Genomic DNA, 13,427 nt, shown 5'->3' on the forward strand with positions numbered 1-13,427 from the left:
GTTATTTTGTTTGGTTGTACAAGGGATCAGCAGTTGAAAAGGTGAGCAGCTTCAGGTTCCTGGGTCTCAACATCACTGGAGATGTGTCTTGGGCCCAACTTATTTGTGCAGTTATGAAGAAGTCACACCTGCAGTCATATTTCATTAGACATTTGAAGAGATCTGGTATGTCACCAAAGACTCTAGCAACCCTACCATCAACCACCCGAGCTACACATTTTCTGAGTTATCTCCAACTCCAGCAAATTTTGATACAGCATTCTGACTAGTTGCATCACCATCTGATATGGAGGGAACCTCCATTGGAAACATCCTCAACACTGTCCTTCCCAGCATTTGGGACATCTTCAAAAGGCGATGCCTCAAAAAGGTGGCATCCATCATTAAAGACCCCATCACCCAGGATATGCTCTCTTCTCATTACTACCATGAGGAAGGAGGTACAGGAGCCTTAAGAAACACACTCAATGTTTTAGGGTCACCTTGTTCTCTTCCACTATCAGATTTCTGAATAATCCATGAACACTGCCTCCAGAATACTGTATCCAACTCTGGTCACCTGCTGTTAGGAAAATTGTGAATGTTCAGTAGCGACCTCCTAGCCACACTCCATCCTGACTTGGAGATACATTACCATTCCTTCAGTGTCACTGGGTCAAGGTCCTGGAACTCCCTCCTCCACTGCACTGTGGGTGTGTTCACATCCCAGGGACTGCAACGATTCAAGAAGACCACGCACCTCCTTGAAGGCAACTAGGGACAGGTAATTAAATGCTGGCTCAACCTGTGAAGCCCACATCCCTTCAAGATTCAAGTTTTCATTGTAATTCACCCATACACATGTATATCCCCAAACAAAACAGCATTTCTCTGGGACCTCGATGCAAAGTGTAGTACCAACAGTCACACAGCACAAGGCACATATTGCACATAGAATTACATTGTCAGTGAAACATACAGTTACACAAAAACATATGTAGCCAAGCCCCTGGATGTTGTGGCCTGTAGAATGATGGTACATGGGATGTTGTCCCGGAGCCACGTTTCTGGAAGAACAGCCCACAGCAGTTCCACATGTCGCGCAAGTGCAGCTGCAGATGAATGCAGTTCAGCTTGCCTTCCACTGAGCCAACCCTGGAGGACAGCACTGACAGGAGGGACCAGCCCCCACCCCAGCACAATTTCAAGGTTGTTTATTGTAATTTTTCATTACATGAGTGCAAAGGAGAACAAGATGATTGTTACTCCAGATCCAGATCCGATGCAGCATATTTCAAAAAAATAAGAAGCATAAAACACAATGTAAAATGTAAAAGCAATCATAAAAACATATGTACAAGTTTGAGTATCGCCAAATATGTGAGAGCTTGTATACTTATATTAAATGAATATATATATATATATATATATATATATACACACACACACATAAAGCCATGAACACCACCTATTATTCCTTTTATTGTTGGTACTATTTATTTATTTTTGTTATTTATATATTTTTAAATGTTCTTACACTGTATTGCTGTTGCAAACCAACAAATTTCACATCAGATAAGACTTCGGAGCAGAACTAGGCCACTTGGTCCATCGCAGGTGCTGCGGCATTCCATCATGGCTGATTTATTATCCCTCTCGACCCTGTTCTCCTGCTTTCTCCCCATAACTTCTGAGTCAAGGCATCAAGAGCCTACCAACCTCTGCTTTACTTAAGCCCCAACACCCCTACTGGGGAAAAGGCCACTGACAGTAGCTCGCCAGAGTTCTCTGTCCTGCCTCTTGGTTTATCCTTCCTGTCCCAGGGATGGTATCTTTAGAGCTTCCGTTGGTGTTTCAGTAGCACTGCTTTTTTTCTCTCCACAGGATGGAGTTGCTAGCCCCATGCCCAACCCGCCTCCTTTTGCGGTCGGCTTGGGACGCTCGTGGTGGAGTTCACTTCCGCTTTAAATGTACCCAATTATTAGGCCTCTACGGCCATCTGTGGCAATGAATCCCACAGACTCATTACCCTCTGATGAAAGAAATTCCTCCTCATCTCTGTACTAAGTAGGTGTCCCTCTAAATTGAGGTTGTGCCCTTCAGTCCTAGACTCCCCCAGTATAGGAAACGTGTCAGTGATAATAAACCTGATTCTGAAACATACAATCTTATTCAAATGTTTTCAGAGGAGAATTTCATCTATATGATAAGATTACAGGTGATTTAAAGTTCAAAGTAAACTTATTATCAAAGTACATATATCATCATATTTATTTATGGCATCCGTTAGTCTCATGAGACCATGGATTTGTGCCTTGGAAGGTTTCCAGGACGCAGGCCTGGGCAAGGTTGTATGGAAGACCAGCAGTTGCCTATGCTGCAAGTCTCCCCTCTCCACGCCACCGATGTTGTCCAAGGGAAGGGCATTAGGACCCATACAGCTTGGCACCGGTGTCGTCGCAGAGCAATGTGTGGTTAAGTGCCTTGCTCAAGGACACATAGGCTGCCTCAGCCAAGGCTCGAACTAGCAACCTTCAAATCACTAGACGAATGCCTTAACCACTTGGCCACACGCCAACACGTCATATACAACCCTGAGATTAATTTTCTTGCAGGCATTCACAGTAAATACAAAGAAAACAATAATACATATCAAAAACATGAGATGAAAAGGCCTTGAAAGTGAGTCCATAGGTTGAAGGGACAGTTCACTATTGGCGTGAGTGAAGTTATCCCCTTTGGTTCAAGAGCTTTATTGATGGTTGAGGGGTAATAACTGTTCCTGAACTTGTGGTGAAGGTCCTGAGGTTCTTGTAACTCCTTCCTGATGGCAGCAGCAAATAGAGAGCATGCCCTGGATGGTGGGGGTCCTTGATGATAGATGGTGCTTTCCTATGATAGAGCTCTGTGTAGATGTGCTCAATGGTGGCCAGGACTTTACCCACGATGGACTATCTCTGTAAAGTTACTGGAGAGGTGTTTTGATATAGGTGAGATCCAATCTTCCAATTAGCTGACAATCACCATGTTTTATTTGATGTCTTTATGCAGCTGGTTAGTATTTGGTCCAGTTTGCTAACAGTTTCATTCACCTAATCTGTGTGCTCCTGTCTCCTAGTCTGGCTGCTGCACTGAACTCAGAGTACTGGAGATCAACTCCGAGATCAAGCAGACTAATCCCTTCTTCCTGTTGTGCATTGAGATGCTACAGACTGGCTGCCCCAAACTACAGGTACTTGGGGTGTTGAGGGTGATGGCACTGTAACGTAGCAGTTAGTGTAATGTAATTACAATGCTAGTGACTCGGGTTCAACTCCCACCACTGTCTGTATGGAGTTTCTGTAGCATTGTGGGTTTCCTCTGGGTGCTCTGGTTCCTCCCATATTCTGAAGATGTATGGGTTAGTGGGTTAATTAGTCACAGGAGTCTAATTGGGTGGTGTGGGCTTGTGTTAAGGTGCTTTATTTCTAATGAAAATAAAATTACTGCCTGTCTATTGAACTCTCTTTCAATGACCCCTCATTCATAAAGAACACCCTTGCCTGTCGATGTACGTTCCACCTACAAAGGCTGAGGGGAGACCTGTTGAAGTTTATAGCAACAAAAGATTCTGCAAGTGCTAGAAATCTTGAGCAATACAAAGAATATGCTGGAGAAACTCAGCAGGTCAGGCAGCATCTATGGAGGGGAATACAATTATAACATTTGGGCTGAGACCCCTCATCAGATGAAACGTTGATCATTTATTCTGCTCTGTTGATGCTACCTTATCCTTTCAGTTCCTCCAGCATTTGGCATGTGTTGGAAGTTACAAAAATTACAAGGGGTATACAGTATATATAGGGTAGACATCTTCCCCCTCCCCCCTCAGTATTTTTTAACAGGCATCCGTTAGTCTCGTGAGACCATGGATTTGTGCCTTGGAAGGTTTCCAGGGCGCAGCCCTGGGCAAGGTTGTATGGAAGACCGGCAGTTGCCCATGCTGCAAGTCTCCCCTCTCCACGCCACCGATGTTGTCCAAGGGAAGGGCACTAGGGCCGATACAGCTTGGCACCGGTGTTGTTGCAGAGCAGTGTGTGGTTAAGTGCCTTGCTTACGGACACAACACGCTGCCTCAGCCAAGGCTCAAACTGGCGACCTTCAGATCACCAGACAAACACCTTAACCACTTGGCCACGCGCCAACAACCCCCCCCCCCCGCCCCCCACCAGCATAGAATGTCAAATACCACCAGTTCAGGAACAGTTATTAGCCCTCAACCATCAGGCTCTTGATCAGAATGAGGAAATTTGGCCCATCAAGTCTGTTCTGCCATTCATTCACGGCTGATTTATTTTCCCTCTCAAACCCAGTCTCTTGCATTCTCCCCATAACCCTTGACACCCTGAATAATTAAGTAACTATCAACCTCCACTTTAAATGTACCCAATGACTTAACCTTCACAGCCTTCTATGGTAGTGAATTCCACAGATTGACCACCCTCTGGCAAAAGAAATTCCACCTCTTCTCTGTTTGGAAGTGCCTTCCCTCTTCTCTGAGCCTGCCTGGACTGTTCCACTACTGGAAGCATCCTCTGCACTTTCACTCCATCAAGGCCTTTCAATACTTGATAGGTTTCAGTGAGATCCCTCCCCTAATTATTTCAAATTCCAGCAAGTACAGGTCCAAAGTCATCAAACACTTCTTGTACGTTAACCCTTTCATTTCTGAGATAATTCTCGTAAACCTGCTCTGGAGCCCCTCCAGTGCCAGCACATCCCTTCTCAGATAAGGAGCCCAAAACTGACCAATGCATTATAAAGACTCAGGATTACATCCTTGTTTTTATATTCTAGTCCCCTTGAAATGAATGCTAACATTGTATTTGCCTTCCTTACCACCGACTCAACCTGCAAAGTAAACCTTTAGGGAAATCTGCACAAGTCTCTTCACACCTTTGCTGTTTCAATTTTCTCTCCAGTTAGAAAATAGTCTACACCTTTGTTCCTTCTGTCAAAGTGCATGACCATACACTTCCCTGCCCTATATTCCATCTTCCACTTCTTTACCCACTCTCCTAATCTGTCTAGGTCTTTCTGCAGACTCCCTGATTCCCCAACACTACTTGCCCCTCTGCCTATCTTGGTATGGTCCACAGACTTGGCTACAAAGTGATCAATTGCGTCATACAGCTTAACATATAATACGAAAAGAAGCAGACCTCTGTGGAACACCACAAGTCAATGACAGCCAACCAGAAAAGGCCCCCTTTATTCCCACTCTTTGCTTCCTGCCAGTCAGCCACCGCTCTGTCCATGCTAGTATAGGGTTATGGGCTGAGTGCAGGTCGGTGGGACTAGGTGAGACTAAGAGTTCGGCACGGACTAGAAGGGCCGAGATGGCCTGTTTCCCTGCTGTAATTGTTATATGGTTATATAGTATCTTTCCTGTAACACCATGGGCTCTTCTCGTGTTTAGCAGTCCCAATTGCTCATTATGTTTAGTTTAATTTGGTATTGTGGTTGTCATAGCCATGATAGCTAAAGAGTTTGTGTCTGTGCTGCGTTGTCCTATATTGTAGAAATGCATCACATCACTTTGCATCGAAGCTAAAGAGTTTGTGCCTGTGCTGCGTTGTCCTATATTGTAGAAATGCATCACATCACTTTGCATCGAAGCAAGCCTTTTTGCTCCTGTACTGATCAGGAGGGCTCCCATTGTGTTACTGCCATTTTGCAGCACTTGGCTTGTGGTTTTCTATGCTAGGGTGATTCAGGTGCTCAAATCCTTTGATATGTAGAAGTTACTGTCTGTCTTAACTTGCCTCTCTGCAGTAAACCAGCTACCGCCAGTCTTTAACCAATTGTGTCATTTGATGCAGGTCCTAAGACTGCTGAATCTGGCCTGGTTCCCAAAGGTTTCCACAACGATCGTTTCCCCTGAGGTCGGCTTCTCTGAGTTGGAGGAGCTGTGCTTGGCCACCTCATGCTCGCTGGTCACAGATGAGGTTCTGGTAAAGCTGCTGCACCTGTCGACCAAGCTGCGGAGCTTGGACCTCCGAGGTTGTTATCGGATCACACCGGCGTCGCTACAGCTTCTGCCCTGCCAAGGTAGGGAGAACTGTCTCTCTCCTCATCTATGTATTTATCTTTATTGTGGTTTTTTTATTATTGTGTTCTTTATCTTAGAGTTTTTTCATGTGTGTAATGGAAAAGCTACAGAGAAAAGCAGGTAAACAGATCACAACGAGGTAGATTGTGAGGTCAATTGTCTATATTATTGTACAAGGGAGTCCATTCAAGACTCTGATAACAGTGGGATAGAAGCTGTCCTTGAGCCTGTTGGGAGAGGGGAGGAGAGAGACTGCCTGGAGTGGGTGGTGTCCTTCTGCTTTACTGAGTCAGCAAGAAGTGCGGACAGAGTCCACGGTTTCTGTGATGTGCTGAGCTGTATCCACAACTCTCTGCAGTTTCTTGCAGCCGTGGGCTCAAGACAGCTTCTACCCTGCAGTAATAAGACTATTAAACGGTTGCATAGTACGATCAGATGAACACTTGACCTCACAATCTACTGTGTTATGGTCTTGCACCTTATTGTCTAGCTGCACTGCACTTCCTCTGAATGCAACACTTTATTCTGCATTCTGTTATTATTTTCCATTGTTCTACCTCAATGCACCGTGTAATTAAATGATCTGCATGAACAGAAGACGAGCTTTCACTGTACCTCAGTACATGTGACGATAATAAACCAAAACCAGTACATGTGGGGAGAGCAAATATAGAAACATAGAAAATAGGTGCAGGAGTAGGCCATTCGGCCCTTCAAGCCTGCACCACCATTCACTATGATTATGGCTGATCATCCAACTCAGAACCCTGCCCCAGCCTTCCCTCCATACCCCCTGATCCCCGTAGCCACAAGGGCCATATCTAACTCCCTCTTAAATATAGCCAATGAACTGGTCTCAACTGTTTCCTGTGGCAGAGAATTCCACAGATTCACCACTCTCTGTGTGAAGAAGTTTTTCCTAATCTCGGTCCTAAAAGGCCTCCCCTTTATCCTCAAACTGTGACCCCTCGTTCTGGACTTCCCCAACATCGGGAACGATCTTCCTGCATCTAGCCTGTCCAATCCCTTTAGGATTTTATACGTTTCAATCAGATCCCCCCTCAATCTTCTAAATTCCAACGAGTACAAGCCCAGTTCATCCAGTCTTTCTTCATATGAAAGTCCTGCCATCCCAGGAATCAATCTGGTGAACCTTCTTTGTACTCCCTCTATGGCAAGGATGTCTTTCCTCAGATTAGGGGACCAAAACTGCACACAATACTCCAGGTGTGGTCTCACCAAGGCCTTGTACAACTGCAATAGTGTCTCCCTGCTCCTGTACTCGAATCCTCTCGCTATAAATGCCAGCATGCCATTCGCCTTTTTCACCGCCTGCTGTACCTGCATGCCCACTTTCAATGACTGGTGTATAATGACACCCAGGTCTCGTTGCACCTCCCCTTTTCCTAATCGGCCACCATTCAGATAATAATCTGTTTTCCTATTTTTGCCACCAAAGTGGATAACTTCACATCTATCCACATTAAATTGCATCTGCCATGAATTTGCCCACTCACCCAACCTATCCAAGTCACTCTGCATCCTCTTAGCATCCTCCTCACAGCTAACACTGCCACCCAGCTTCGTGTCATCCGCAAACTTGGAGATGCTGCATTTAATTCCCTTATCCAAGTCATTAATATATATTGTAAACAACTGGGGTCCCAGCACTGAGCCTTGCGGTATCCCACTAGTCACTGCCTGCCATTCTGAAAAGGTCCCGTTTATTCCCACTCTTTGCTTCCTGTCTGCTAACCAATTCTCCATCCACATCAATACCTTACCCCCAATACCGTGTACTTTAAGTTTGCACACTAATCTCCTGTGTGGGACCTTGTCAAAAGCCTTTTGAAAATCCAAATATACCACATCCACTGGTTCTCCCCTATCCACTCTACTAGTTACATCCTCAAAAAATTCTATGAGATTCGTCAGACATGATTTTCCTTTCACAAATCCATGCTGACTTTGTCCGATGATTTCACCGCTTTCCAAATGTGCTGTTATCACATCTTTGATAACTGACTCCAGCAGTTTCCCCACCACCGACGTTAGGCTAACCGGTCTATAATTCCCCAGTTTCTCTCTCCCTCCTTTTTTAAAAAGTGGGGTTACATTAGCCACCCTCCAATCCTCAGGAACTAGTCCAGAATCTAACGAGTTTTGAAAAATTATCACTAATGCATCCACTATTTCTTGGGCTACTTCCTTAAGCACTCTAGGATGCAGACCATCTGGCCCTGGGGATTTACCTGCCTTCAATCCCTTCAATTTACCTAACACCACTTCCCTACTAACATGTATTTCGCTCAGTTCCTCCATCTCACTGGACCCTCTGTCCCCTACTATTTCTGGAAGATTATTTATGTCCTCCTTAGTGAAGACAGAACCAAAGTAATTATTCAATTGGTCTGTCATGTCCTTGCTCCCCATAATCAATTCACCTGTTTCTGTCTGTAGGGGACCTACATTTGTCTTTACCAGTCTTTTCCTTTTTACATAAGGAAAGTTGGATCTTACTGAATGGTGGAACAGACTTGAGGGGCCAAATGGCCTGCCCCTGACAATCTTATAGTATCTGAGGCTAACGAGCCAAAGTGATTTCTTTTGAAGCTCAGCAGGTCAGGCAGCACGTATGGAAAGGAGTCAACAGTCAACATTTTGGGCCAAGACCCTTCATGAAATGTTGACTATTCCTCTCCTTGGATGCTGCTTGACCTGCTGAGCATAATTTCCAGCATCTATAGAATCTCTTGGGTTCTTACGAAACTCTCTGCTTGTTCCATCACCAGACCTCTCGTGGTTGTTCCTGGGACTAGAGTATAGCACGCTACAGCTGGCTAAGCAGGGCTCACAGCAAATAGCTCTGAAGTGGAGACACTCTTTGGAGGCGTTAGATATCAGTGGCCAGTTCTACAGAGGGAAGGACCTTGAGCTAGCCATGGGGATCCTGGCAGGGACTGAGGGCAATGTCATCCTACGCTCCCTCAACCTGGCGGCGACAAAAGTCACCCTGGATGCTGTCAGGTAGTCATCAGTGTGGTGCTCACCTTTGCTATATTGTAGATCTGAAGTGTGAAAAGACCAATTAATATCACAGAGACGACAGAACACCACAGCACAGTACAGGCCCTTCAGCCCATGACGTGGTGTGACTTTTTAATGTGCTCTTGAAGATCAATCTAACCCTTCTCTTCCATATAGCCCTCCATTTTTAAACATAGAAGAGTACAACACGGGATCAGGCACTTCAGCCCACAATGTTTTGCCGAACCAGCTAAAAAGCAGATTAAAAACACCCAAACACTAATCCCTCCTACCTATATAGCATGTCCTATGCCTCCACCTTCCTCACATCCGTGTGCCTGTCCAAGCATCTCTTAAGAGACTCTAATGTATTTGCCTCTACCACCATACCAGGCAGCACATTCCAAGCATTTACGACTCTGAGTAAAAAATCTTACCCCTCACATCCAGTTTGAACCTACCCCCTCACCTTCAAGGCATGTCCTCTGGTATTAAACATTTCAATTCTGAGAAACAGATGCTCTCTGTCTACTCTATCGAAGTCCCTTATAATTTTATTAACTTCTATCAGATCTCTCCACAGCCTCTGCTGCTCCAGAGAAAACAATACACTTATCTAGCTTGTCGTTGTAGCACATGCCCTCTAAACCAGGCAGAGTCCTGGTAAACATCTTCTACACCCTCAACATCTTTCCTAGTGGGGCAAACAGAATTGTATGTAATACTCCATGTGGCCTAACCAGAGTTTTATGAAGTTACAACATAACCTCTTGACTTTTGGACTCAGTGCCTTGACTAATAAAAGCAAGCGTTCCATAAGCCGCCTTAACCACCTTAATCGGCCTGTGTAGCTTAATTCTATGTTCTCACTGTGTATGACCTCTTCCCCCTTTCTGCCTATGTAGTTGGTGCCAATATGCAACAGGACCTCTGGCTGTTCACCCTCCCCATTGAGAATATCCTGCAGATGCTCTGATATGTCCTGGACCCTAGCAACCGGGAGGCAACACACGATCTTGGTGTTTCTTTTGAAGCCACAGAATCTCCTTTCTGTCCCCCCAACTATTGGGTCCCTATAACTACTGCACTGCCTGACTTTACACTTCCCTGTTGAGCCTCAGAGCCGGCCACACACCCACCAGCCTGGCTGCTGCTGCTGTGCCCCAGTGGATGTCTCTCCACCCCCACCCCAACCCCTTGCAGTATCCAAATAGGTATACTTGTTGCTGAGGACAATGGCCACAGGACGCTCTGCACATACTTCCTAATCCTCTTACTCCTCACGGTGGTTACCCATCTACTGTCCGAAGCCTGTACTCTGGGTCTGACTACCTCTTCAAAAGAGTCAGCTTTAATATCTTCAGCCTCCCAAATGATCCCAAGAACATCCAACTCCAGTTCCAGCTCTTTGGCCCAGTCAGTTGGACACTGAAGTTGGGTGCACTTCCTGTAGGTGTAGTCGTCAGGGAAACTGTCAGGTATCCTGAATATCCACATCTGACAGGAGGAGCATTCCATCCTGACTCCTCTCTACTAAAGAAAAGGCTATTTCTTCTCATCTGTGCCTCCGCCTGCGTGCGTACACTGAAAACCGTAAAGCCAAAGCCTTCCTATCACTGGCGTACTGGCATCTCTGCTTGACCCTTGATTTTATTTGCAGCTGAGTTTTGTTTTGGCCTCTGATACCAACACTTATCACGTTGTGCTGCCAGTAAAGCCCAGCCTTACCCGAATCTGCTCCTTTTATACTCTTTTTTTTCTCTCTCTCTCCCGACGTCTGTAGCGCTCCAACACTGACACTCACACTCAATGTGCCTGAGCCACCGAAATTTTTTTTCTTTTATTCATGTGGCTATCATAGAGGCTCTTAAATTCCCAAATGTATCTGCCTCTACCACCACCCCACCACCCTGGCAGTGTATTCCATGCACCCACCACTCTGTTTTTTAAAAGAAACTTACCCCTGACATTCCTCAATACTGTTCTCCAATCACCTGAAAATCTTGCCTCCTCAAATTAGCCCTTTCCTCCTGGGAAAGTGTCTCTGGCTGTCCACTTGATCTATGCCTGATATCATCTTGTACACTTTTATCAGGTCACTTCTCATCCTCATTTGCTCCAAAGTGAAAAGCCCTCGCTCACTAGACCTTGCCTCATGTGACATGCTCTCTAATCTAGACAGTGTCCTGGTGAATCTCCTCTGCACCCTCTTTAAAGCTTCCGCATCCTTCCTCTACTGAGGCACCCAGAATTGAACACAATACTCCCCAAGTGTGGTCTAATCAAAGTTCAAAGTAAATTTATGATCAAAGTACATATATATCACTGTATACAACCCTGAGATTCATTATCCTTTTGGCATACTCAGTAACTTCTCTCAGGAAATGTTTCTGTTTGTTGCTTTAGGTCTGTGGAGAGAGGTTTGATTTTTCTCTTTCTCTGTTCTCCAGGGTGGTGGTGAGCTGCTGCTCACAACTCAGCTACCTGAACCTTACATCCTGTTACTGTCTGCCCCGGGACCTGAGGTGCATCTACCGAGGCCAGCATAAGGTCAGCCAGTTGATCAACCGCTTGCTGAGCCGCAGCGTGGGTGAGCAGCAACCCACTGGGGACCACAGGCCGCGGGGAGAGGCTGACAGCTAAAGGCTCTGCTCATTAGACACCAGGAACAGCTGCAGCCCAATGGTAGAAACAAAGGGTGCTGTTTCTTTATGTAGGCGTGCCTTCATAAAGTTTTTATGTAGGATTTTGCTCCTTCCTTAAAGTTCAAAGCACTATCAATAAAGAAAGCAAAAAAATATATCGACTGCATTGTGCCGGGGCCTGGGACTGCCGAGATGTATTCTAGGTACAGCTTGGAACTACTCTGGGCTGCGGTCTGCAGCATTTATTGTTCCAAAGCAAACCTGGGCTGAAGTCAATTTGCTGCAAAATACTGAAAAGAGTTCCTGATTCCTGATCTACATCTTGAGCAGACCATATGTTGTGCTCTGAGCCTGCAGTTTGCCTGCCTTGTGAGGGAGCTGGGCAGACGTTGCAAGGCAGATGCAATTCATAAAGGAAGCTTGGGCAAGTCGGATGTTAAGGGGGACAGGTTTGGCCAGTTGAGGGTTTCCTGAGGCAATACGTGATCATGAACTGCAGCGTGACAGTGAGAGGTGATCTCCCGCTCTCAGACCAGCGAACTGGTTCACGCTTCATCAGTCACTAAATGTAAACTACACCTTGACTGTGGAGAGTAGCCACCTGTATATGGTTAAACAGTTTGGTCTAGGCACTACAGGAGATAAAACATCTATTGCCTTAAGGTTTTTCCATTTCCTTTACATTCCCCAGACCCCAGCATCATACAGTCCACTCTCCAAGGTGCTCTGATGGTTTTCTAGGTTGTGCCTCAACTGGACGGGTCTTTTAATTTTACTTCCTCGTAAGGAACTTCTTGGTTGCTCTTTTTCTTGGAGCGCTTTTTGGTGTTTGTTTTTTTAAGATAGTCTGTGTGGTGCCACATGGTGCAGTTTCTTACTTCCTGGCGTCGTGTAGAACTTGCCTCACTATCTTCTCATTGATATACTGATTAAGGACCTAGTCAAAGGAACTGGTTCCAAATGTCCTAATCGTTGAGTATTGGGATTCACTATTAACGTTCAGTGAACTGCTGCGTGGAAATAACATAGAAGAGCACAGCGCAGTACAGGCCCTTCAGCCCACAACCTATCAACCTACTCCTTTCTCTGCTACATAGCCCTTTATTGGAAAAGGTTCTTAGAGGTAGGATCTCTGGGCATTTAGAGAATCATAGTCTGATCAGGGACAGTCAGCATGGCTTTGTGAAGGGCAGATCGTGTCTAACAAGCCTGATAGAGTTCTTTGAGGAGGTGACCAGGCATATAGATGAGGGTAGTGCAGTGGATGTGATCTATATGGATTTTAGTAAGGCATTTGACAAGGTTCCACACGGTAGGCTTATTCAGAAAGTTAGAAGGCATGGGATCCAGGGAAGTTTGGCCAGGTGGATTCAGAATTGGCTTGCCTGCAGAAGGCAGAGGGTGGTGGTGGAGGGAGTACATTCAGATTGGAGGATTGTGACTAGTGGTGTCCCACAAGGATCTGTTCTGGGACCTCTACTTTTCGTGATTTTTATTAACGACCTGGATGTAGGGGTAGAAGGGTGGGTTGGCAAGTTTGCAGACGACACAAAGGTTGGTGGTGTTGTAGATAGTGTAGAGGATTGTCAAAGATTGCAGAGTGACATTGATAGGATGCAGAAGTGGGCTGAGAAGTGGCAGATGGAGTTCAACCCAGAGAAGTGTGAGGTGGTACACTTTGGAAG

At 45.6% G+C, this 13,427-nt stretch overlaps 1 protein-coding gene across 1 annotated transcript in view; it reads left to right on the forward strand.

The window, feature by feature from the left end:
• Positions 1-11,814, forward strand: part of LOC140184958 (F-box/LRR-repeat protein 6-like) — a gene marked incomplete at its 5' end in the record, with an annotated part of 67,766 nt that extends 55,952 nt beyond the window's left edge. The window contains 4 exons of the mRNA XM_072238199.1: positions 3,098-3,211; positions 5,841-6,069; positions 8,863-9,097; positions 11,548-11,814. Coding sequence (XP_072094300.1) covers positions 3,098-3,211; positions 5,841-6,069; positions 8,863-9,097; positions 11,548-11,740 — 771 coding nt within the window. The remainder of the gene's footprint in view (positions 1-3,097; positions 3,212-5,840; positions 6,070-8,862; positions 9,098-11,547) is intronic.
• Between the last annotated feature and the right edge of the window lie 1,613 nt (positions 11,815-13,427).

Source organism: Mobula birostris, chromosome 20 (genome assembly GCF_030028105.1).
Source record: "Mobula birostris isolate sMobBir1 chromosome 20, sMobBir1.hap1, whole genome shotgun sequence".
NCBI classification, from domain to species: domain Eukaryota; kingdom Metazoa; phylum Chordata; class Chondrichthyes; order Myliobatiformes; family Myliobatidae; genus Mobula; species Mobula birostris.